We start from the raw sequence: 10015 nt of genomic DNA on the forward strand, positions 1-10015 counted from the left end.
ATATATATATATATATATATATATATATATTAAAATCCATACAGTGAAGAGAATGGAAGAGTGGATGAGGAGCGGATCTAGTGCTGGCCTATTACAAGCATACTGAGGTTCCTACACCAACCGCTCAATCAGACAATCTGGAGAGAAACTGACAGCACGAACGCCACTGACCGATTAGCCGCCATTTCTTGCAACGTCTCCAGCCAAGCACAGACTGGGTCACGGGGGACCCCATCCTGGAAGTCGCACAACACCGACAACACCCAAACTCTTCGTGGTCTCTTTCACGCCTTTCTACCAAGTCATGTGCTGTCCACCTCGCGGTTTTCGCCATCCTGAAGGGAGCGCGGAGAACACTCGCCTCGGTAGATGGACCTCTAACCTGGAGCGCCAAGAGACTGTATTGGTCAGAACTACAAACATTGACCAACTTGGTATTGGAATGCGAGCGTCGCTTTCGTCCTTCACCTTCTATCCTGGTTGTCTGACTGAGTGCTGGAGTTATAGGCACATGAAGTGTTTATCGTAGGGTAGGCCTAGGTCCCCCCTCCATCTCTTTTCTCTCTCTTCCTTATCAGGCTTCATTGAAATAAAATGACGTGGCTGTACAAAACTGAATCACTCTTTTCTGGGGCTATTGTCAATAGAGTAACGGCACATAACATGCTGAACTTTTTTCCTGATACGAAGCTCCCGCACATCTTTTTTCTTCTCTTCTGTAGCTATCTGGAGCGGCGTGCTTTCATTAACCGGACTGAGGAGCGCGAATACGCCTTGTTAAAATCCCAGACAAGTCGGAAGACGTGACTGTGGCACAAAAGTCGGACTCTCCATTAAACGTTAACTGTTCCTATGGCTACCCTTTCTGATACCACTATACAGGACGGTCAGTCCTATCTGTACCATTCGACGGATATTCCCCCCGACGAATAAGAGAAGAATGATAGCGTTTTCTATGTTGTGCTACTCGGATGGGGAAGTTATATGGGGAGTGACAGGGAGTTCATACTTCGGGTTCAAAGGTGTAGTGTTCGTCCTTTTTGCAAAATGGGAACTGTTTCGCCTTCTGGAAAGGATAAAAGGAGAGTTAATCAGAATGACATTCCAAAATGCTGACAGTCGTCAAAAGTTTAGCGTATGATGTGACAATTTACATATCTCTCTCACTCTAGAGATAGCTCAACGGTTAGGGCGCGAACTTACTGACTAGAAGGTCCGTGGTTCAAATCCGACCTCTGCATCTCGACTGTTCCCCTCTAAGTTGTGCTCCCCTGGAGTGGCGCGGCAGATAGGCACCGAAGGGGTGTTACAGCTTAACGACTATCATCGGTGATCATTAACGATCTCTCGCTCCAACTGCTCTACAATAGTTCACCAACTTATGCTGTATCTAAAACACGAACAGAAAATCTAACTCATTAATGCATCTCAATCTGTTTGAAGCTTATCTTGTGAGCCTAACGCAGTTGGTCATGGATTGATGCACTCGGTTCCAGAATCCAAAGAACCTAACAAAATGGCCCACTTTTCGCTGTTTTTTTCCGAAGTACTCAATCGATATTAAGCCAACTCCATACAGCGTTATTCGCATGTTGTCCCAGTATACGCTCCAATTAACAATATGCATGATGCGGCTAGCCGACTAAGTACTGAAGGAACACGTAGAATGCCTCGTCGGAATAATGACGGGTGATTTTTTCGGTTACGTTGTGAACATCGACTGTCTTCAGTTGATACGATCTTTGGGAACTAATATACAAACAAATCATCATAATTAGCAGTAATTCACACTGGTTCTTAACTGCTATTTGCAACGTGTAACTTGGATATTGAGCACTTCAAACCAGTCAGGGACTTAGGCCGCGCAGTCATCTGTTACGGGTGGATAGCTGCAATCCAATGTCACTTTTTACATTGTGAGCACATCGATTCTGGTCATGTCAATATGAGAACACGCATACAAGTTCGCCTCTCCTCTCCTCTAAATGACCATCTTCAGGGTTTTTGTAGCCCAGCACTAAAGACAACCATTGGACTGATATTTTATTCGCATTCGTTTGTCAAATTTAACTACGCCGATTGGCCCCCTCATGACATACGTGGTTTACACCGAGCTGCATGTACAACCGTATGGATAAACCTCACCCAGCCTAAACCCGGGGGCGGACGATTAGCACGTCTCGCTGATGGCTCGTGACTGTCGAACCGTACAGGGACGAATGAACAGTTGACGTCTATAGTATAAGGTAGCACGATGGACCACATCACTCATAACGCGCACTTGCATCAGACGTGGCCAGGTGGTGTGTCAACAGTTAGCTTAATCAGTATAAAAGCGGTCAGGGAAAGTCACTTCAAGCACTTGTGGGCTTGGCACTCACTCACAGATCCGAAAAGAGACAAGTTAACGGTTGAGCCGAATATTACTACTGGTGTACTCCTGTCGATAACTATTCGGGCAAACTGGTGACCTGTTAATAATGAGCTAATCAGTTGACTAAGTAATGATAACCCAAACCCTGGAGTACTGTGGCCAGCCATAGTTTAATTTGCTAGAATAAGTGGTTCGGGCGAGATGTCTCAAGTAGTTAGAGCGCTAATTCACTGCCCGGAAGGTCCGTAGTTCGAACCTGACGTCTGTCTCTCGACTTACCCTATCTAGGCTTGGGCAACCTGGCAATATCCCAGCCCTCAGGTAGCATGGCAGCTAGGCACCGAAAGGGTGCTACAGCTAAAGGATTAGGCTATACGGCTAGTTGCGGAAAGTCACTTCTGCCCGGAAGGTAGTTCGAACCTGACGTCTGTCTCTCGACTTACCCTATCTAGGCTTGGGCAACCTGGCAATATCCCAGCCCTCAGGTAGCATGGCAGCTAGGCACCGAAAGGGTGCTACAGCTAAAGGATTAGGCTATACGGCTAGTTGCGGAAAGTCACTTCTAATGCCGTTGCCGGTTTAGCTGTGTGGTGTCCTAAAAGAACCAAGACAGGTTCGGTAAAATCACAGTAATAACCAATGGACCGCTTTATGATGATGACCAATCAGTCCAATGTGTGGGGCGAGATGGTTCATTGGTTGGAGCACGAGCTTACCGACCGGAAGGTCCGTGGTTCGAACCCGACCTCTGCCTCTCGACTTCCCCTGTCTGGGCTTGGGCAACCTGCCAGCATCCCAGCCCTCGTGCTTTCTTCTGGTGGCATGGCAGTTCGGCACTGGAAGGATGCTACAGCTGAACAGTTTTTCAAAGTGATCAGTGTGAACGTGACTGCAGTGGTTGCAAACCCAATTCGTTGTCACTTAACACGAGGATCGTCCTACACAGTGGCTGTAAGGTATAGATCAGAGAAAATAAGCACAAGGCTGCAACCCTGTTCTACGTCATTCACATTGGTTTCAAACCTGGCTAAAATCGATTCACTACTTTCACTCCGTTAAGAAGGCACCGTGCAAGATTCGCAAATTTTGGCGGGTGGTCGTGGTGAGACAAAACTGCTCAGGGCAATGCTCAACGAAATCGAAAAATGGATTCTTCTGGAAGCTGACATGCGGTGAACATCAATTCCATTGTGCTACGACCAGGTTGGAGACCACACTATTCCTTTGCAGAAGTAACTTCAGCAGAACCTGGTCGCACAGCTCCGTGAGCTGACGCACTGTAGTCATCGGGTGGATCCTTACTTCAATCTCCTTCACAAAGTTCCACAATTAAATCATTCTCGAATTCTGGTGGAATTTCAGCCTGAAAAGTGCGCTCTGTAAGGTTAGGTCGCTTCAAGCACTTTACCGCATCTTAGCGCGCATTTCGCGGTTATATCTTTGGATGTATAGTTGCAGGGAGGCTCATCGACTTTTCCAGTTCTTCTCAATAAAGCCTTCATGGCAGTCTAGTCGTTTAGTCCATGTCCTCAGATACCGCGGTAATCTAAATCGTTTAGACGGAAAAGTAGAGAATCCAGCAAACTTACTGCTAACCATAGGGAAGGGGAGTATCACCGATAGGGTGGTGATATTAAGATTTAATCTTCCAAAAGTGCCAGTGTCTAAAAACTGAAGTTGCATCCGTCTAACCGCAAGGTTCATGGTCTCTGCAATTGCCCTGTAGAAGTTTATCGACCACCGTCAGAGCGCGAATCAAGCTGATTTTCACATTAATTGGTTGCAACTTTCATTTGATAAAGGTACTAAGACAGTGCCCCCTTTGTGCCAAAAGACCAGCTATAATAGCCTTAAAGTGATACTTGCTTCTGACACCACAGATCTACAGGATTCCTGCTGCTGTTTGGTGATCAAATCTATCCATTTCAAATTACCGCACCTTACGAAACCACTGCACGTCCAACCCTGCGAAAACGTACGAGTACGCCTCTCTGTTGACATGTCGCTTCAAAACAGCTGCGATAGCTCTGTGATCGTGTTCCTCCCCATCCACCGGAGTGCTCGGTCGCACACTTGATACACTGAATATCCAATAGTAGAATCGGATCATCCAGGAATATGTAACTTGACATACATTTCAAACCGCAGAATGCGAAGAGTTACTCCAAAACCGGGTAAAGTCAGGACCACACCTTAGGATTGCTGATCAACCAATTGACGTAACGGATGAATAGACGCAGGGTAGATGAGTAGTCTAGGTGAGAAGCACAGTTTAGTTTGGCTTTTCAGCTGAAAAAACCCGTACTGTAGTAATGCTTCCAGCTTCCACAGCTTATTTCAGCGAGGATGGCCCAATCTGTGCACTCACGACAAGTGGGTCTGTCAGTCCCGTGTGGCAGGAGAGCTATGCTGTGGATGATAGCTTTGTTGAAGGACCACCATTGGTTGTGTGACAGCCATATCTATCAGGGTCACCAACCATTGGGTTGTTTGTCCCACGGTACCCATCCCGGGAGGCGGCAGTCAACAACGCCACTCAGTTGACTGGTAATGATCTTCATACTTTATTGGCAAATGACGGACTGACCGCCTCTGTGTCGTCTCCATCGACACAAGTCCGGCTGAGGGAAACCCTATGAAGCGAACGGCTCTCTGGCATACAATTTACACTGTCTGACCAGAGTAACTTGTGGTGTGTGATCACTGATCTATGAAAAGTGTGTATGGACTTTCCCGAGAACCATCTGGCGTACCTCTGTATTACTGACCTGATGTCCCCATCAGACCCGCGTAACACTTCGGAGGCACCGACAGTCAAACACAGAAAACGTTTGAAGGTCTTTCACAGGCAACAGCCACGTCTCTGACTGCAACATAGTACACTCTACCTTTGACAGTCAAGCGGATGTCACGTTGACGCCACAAATGTCGGAGGTGAGCAAACGATGGCCTGGCCTTCCCAATTCTGGAAGTAACTTCGCCTTTCCCCAATCCACCGGGATGTGTGCAGCTACCCAAATACACAAACACATACACACAAACACATACATAAACATAAGTTCACTTGTAAGCATGAGGTTTAGGTTTAATCCCATCCAATCGTTTGGCAGCAGTTTATAGTTTAGATGTGCGAAAAGCATCCAGAACTGTGCAGCAGAATTATTTAGGTTATTTGAGATGGTTTTCATTTCTGAAGGGTCTAATCCAAGAAGAGTGATGTCGTCGGCGTACTTAATATCCACGAATATCCATGAATTTTTCGATATTCCAGGCATTAGAGGCAGGTAAAGAAGACTCAAGTGTACATCGATTAAGAAGTCAATCAGAAACGGTGACAGAAGATAACCTTGTCTGTCACCACTCCATATGGAGCGCGGAACCAAAAGCAGCTTTCAGATCAAGAAAAACTACCATTGTCGGCCGTCCGAATGGTGCAGTTCCAACACTTACTGCAAGGTGAAGATATGATCGATGCGACCCCTCTAGGATGGAATCCATCCTCACCAATCTGACTCTCCCGATGATGGATAAACCTGCATAGGCTAGTACCAGAGAGCACCTTGGAAGCAATGGCCATTAAACTGATGCCTCGTGGTTTTCACACGATGTTCTTGCACCCTTTTTAAACAAGGGAATCACCGTTGAGGAGTTCCATTCTGTTAGTATTCTTTGAATATTCTGAATATTTTCGGACTAAAGTCGTCAAGTTGGCCACGAAGTACTACCTGTCGACGTTGAGGAGTGAAGGATAGATTATATGAGCCAGGTGGCTTGGTACACTGAAGCAATAAAATTACACACTGGACTTCCTTGGTCAATTGGAGGCTGATTTTGACGTTCCAGTAGAGTTCATATGGTTCTCTCAAAGTTGGGTTGATGGGAATCAGCTGACCTGTTCTTCAACGTGTTTAGACCATCTTTCAAGAAAACGTTTCTGTTAGTGAATTGAGGTCCCATTTTTTCAGATGGAAAGCAGAAAATCAAATCAAATCGGTAAAGCCGTGGCAATGGAGTGACAACAATTTTTTTCATGGAGCGCAAGACATTCGGCGGGTGTAAACCCGTTGGTTTATGGAACAGAGTAGCTGCGCGCAGATGCATGAAAACTCCTGGCGCTTGTGTTTTTATATCACCAAAGCATTGTCCGAACGTGTTTAAAACAGGTATTCTCCAGATAAACGGTCCAGCAGGACCGAAAAGCTGTTTGATTTACGGATTTTTGTGCTTTTTTCGCTTCAGAGAGGTATGGTAAACAATCCGTGGATTTATTGCTGGGCTTTTGTTTTTTGATGACGCGTTACTATTGAATTGTGAGGGACTGCTGGGTGAGCTCTAATTACGCTTCAGGCCGGTACTGTCGGATGGGCACGTCAGGGCTTTTTCCATCACGGGTCACAGGCTGGACCGGTCAGGACTGGTGTGATGTCTGCCTGAGATCAGTGTGCTGACTTCCACTAACTAGTTAGACGTAAAGGCGAGATATTCCTAAGGGGACATCCCACACTCATGAATATCATGGTTCACCGAACGGAGGTCCTTTGTTGAAGGATTTGACGGTAAATGGAGTACCGATGGGTAGGTGAAGCGTCTGTTAGTTGGTCATGCCTGTCCAGGCTGTTAACCTAGATGGACCCCTAATTTTCACTACTGCAAGAGCAGATAGGAGAATCTTGAAGACTCTGCGGAAATAGAATGATCGATGCTCCAGTTTACTGTATGGCTAAATGGTTATATTTGCATCTCCTTCATAAAAGCTGTACAGCTGTGGCTTTGTCCACCTACGGCATGCTTTCGGTCTATGGCTGCCATATGAACGAAGGAAGCACCAGAACTGAGATATACAGCCCGGCTGCCCAAGCCTGAGCAGGAGCGACGAAAAAGCCGGAGTCAGGATAAAACCAGAGACCTTCTGGTCAATAATTTCGCACCTTAGCCGCTGAGCTATCTCAAGCTTTTGCAAGAACTTGGATATCTATAGATGGACCGAATTTGTTGACAGATGAAAGTCCTATTGAACAATTAAGTTCACAAAGCTGCAGAGAGCTCAAGTAAGCCATCTTTATAAAACGGAGAGAGAGAGTGCAGTAGTCCATCACACACCAGCTTACACACATCCTTCTTACCTCCGGCTGAAAAAACGAGTAAGGTTCCAAAAGGAGAGCAAATCCACCAACTAATATCGGTGGGAGGAGGAACTTGAAGAATACCCACCACCTATGAATGGCGGTATTAAATGAATAGAGAAACATACATAGGTTGGCCATAGTGATGCACTTCCTGAAAGTCGGGATCTGCGCCAGCTTCGGAATAGAATTCCCAATAGAAGGGCACAGGCTCATTGTAGTTCCGTTTCACCGGATAATAGTCGTAATGTTCCCAAGGATCCCTATTAGCTTCGTTAAAATTCTTCATATCCGGGTAGTCACCAGGAGCATAGCCGTCGTCTTCGAATGGTTGATAATCGGTCAAAAGAAGTCCATATCGCTTTGCTGCTGCCTCACGTTGTGCTGCAGTGCATGGATATGGAGCAGGCTTCCACTCAATGTTCCAATCTAGGGAATATGAAGAAGACGTAAAAAATTAAACAGTCCCACTTGCCTAGGAAAATTTCATGATACCCTGGACATGTATTTTATACGATACGGTTGGTAAAAGGCACCGTCCACTAAAAGATAACAATGAACCTTCTCCTGACCACGCTGTCGGTAAGCAGCTCTATCGGTATGCATTCGATAAAATAGTAGTCGTTCAGCTGTAACGGCTTCTAGCCTCCATACCACCCGAAGGAAGCACAAGGGCTTGTATAGTGCCAGGCTACCGAAGCCTAGATAGGGCCAGTCGAAATATCGGGGTCCGGTTCGAACCACGGACCATCTGGCTGGTAAGTTCGCATTTTAATCACTAGGCTGTCTCAAGCTCTGTGCGTGCATTCACCAGTTCTCAGTTCCTAACGGTCGCAGTTTATCTTTCTGTCTTTGAATACGGCCAGTAAAAAACAGATGACCTGTGGTCAATGAGACTATCCAGAATCACTGTGCACACATTCACCAGTTCTCAGTTCCTAACGGTCGCAGTTTATCTTTCTGTCTTTGAATACGGCCAGTAAAAAACAGATGACCTGTGGTCAATGAGACTATCCAGAATCACAGTGCTTCACCGGTCCACACTAAGAAAGCGTTATTGGATATTTTTAGGTGAATGTGTCGGCGCGACTCGCCTCCCATGATGGGGTCCGCCTGATACCCAGTGTGCTGCGAGAAATAATAGCGGTAACAATAATAGTGATTATAACAATAATAATCGTTAACGACATGGGGCTTCTTCGCACTAAGTTCCTACTCTTCGCCGTTGTTTCAACTCTTTACTAATACTTCTCGCAGTTAAGTACCGGTATGTATTTCTGGTTTACTGCTGTCAATAATGATTGCATGCGTCATGGGTTCCGGTTCGTCGCCATGCCAGAAAGCGTCCTCAGTAGAATGCAATCAACCTGCTGGGGCTCCCCCTTCGATCAAATAAACCGTATTAAGTATGCAAAAAGGCTTTATTCATCACTATCTTAAGGTCTGCCACTGAACTCTGGTTGTTGCTCACGAACGCACCTCGTCGACGTAACCGCCAATCCTGTATCCTCAAACTTCTTAACATAGTGCCGTGGCTCCCGCTGTCACTCAAAGGACTACAAATCCCAGCGCATACAAGCTTCGCATTAGTTGTCACTCCAGGCCTTGGAACTGCGATACCGCCTCTCGATCAACAAATGCAACACAAACAGAGCAAAAACAAAAAGGATTATAAGATGCCACCATATAACATGTGCGGTTTGAATAACAATAACCTGATTCATCTATTCTTGTCCTTTAGCATCCCCTCCTCATAGAGTCCCAAATGTATGTACGTGGCCATTCACTTACTTTCTATTCCCAACCCTGTCATTGTGCCAAAATTTTCATTAAAAGTGTAGCCCATTCCCCTACGCCCGCTCTTCTCTATCAACCTTCCGACCGCCCGTCTCAGTTTCCAGGCTTCGTTGGCCTGGAAACTTACTTACATGTATTTATCGGCCATCCCACGTGGTTCCAACCTGACCTCTGCCCCTCGACTACCTCTATCTAGGCCTGGGCAACCTGGCAGTATCCCAACCCTCATGCAACCTTCGGGTGGCATAGCGGCTAAGCACCAAAAGGGTGCTACAGCTGAACGATTCCAACGTGATGCGTCTTGGCTTTTCTTGTTGGATTTTGAGTATGTACTTCGAGCTGCTCCTATTCCGAAATCTTTAGGCTCATGTTTCCTCCCCACACAAAATCTTGCAGAAAGGAAGAACATGCTTTTTACTGCCACCAACCACCCTGAGCAGCTCATCTCCCTTCCACCCTATGACCATGACAGCAGCGTTGCTTAGGTTCCACTCGTGTACGGCAGTGAAGCATCGATGTTAACACTGATGTCATGCTGTCAATGATAGTGGTGATGATGATGACCCCACTTACCTGGATTCGGTGCAAGCTACTGCTTCCCATAGATTCATGTGGTTTTCGTAGTAATTTCTTGTATCCGCCTATTCGTCAGAAACCTGCTTCCCCTTTCCGCAATGTTCACGGTTCGAAACCAATCTCCGCATCTCTACTACTCCTGTCT

At 46.2% G+C, this 10015-nt stretch overlaps 2 protein-coding genes across 2 annotated transcripts in view; one reads left to right on the plus strand and one right to left on the minus strand.

Moving 5' to 3' along the window:
• The window catches only part of T265_14261 (hypothetical protein), a gene marked incomplete at both ends in the record, with an annotated part of 13768 nt that extends 12964 nt beyond the window's left edge, over positions 1-804 (plus strand). The window contains one exon of the mRNA XM_009172832.1: positions 723-804. Within this exon, the coding sequence (XP_009171096.1) occupies positions 723-804 (82 nt within the window). The remainder of the gene's footprint in view (positions 1-722) is intronic.
• A 2873-nt stretch (positions 805-3677) lies between these two features.
• Positions 3678-9022, minus strand: T265_07323 (hypothetical protein; the record flags this gene model as incomplete). Its single annotated transcript, XM_009172815.1, has 4 exons — positions 3678-3737; positions 7498-7588; positions 7626-7926; positions 8977-9022. The coding sequence occupies 4 exons, from the start codon at positions 9020-9022 to the stop codon at positions 3678-3680; spliced, it is 498 nt and encodes a 165-aa protein (XP_009171079.1).
• Between the last annotated feature and the right edge of the window lie 993 nt (positions 9023-10015).

Source organism: Opisthorchis viverrini, assembly GCF_000715545.1.
Source record: "Opisthorchis viverrini unplaced genomic scaffold opera_v5_168, whole genome shotgun sequence".
NCBI lineage: Eukaryota > Metazoa > Platyhelminthes > Trematoda > Opisthorchiida > Opisthorchiidae > Opisthorchis > Opisthorchis viverrini.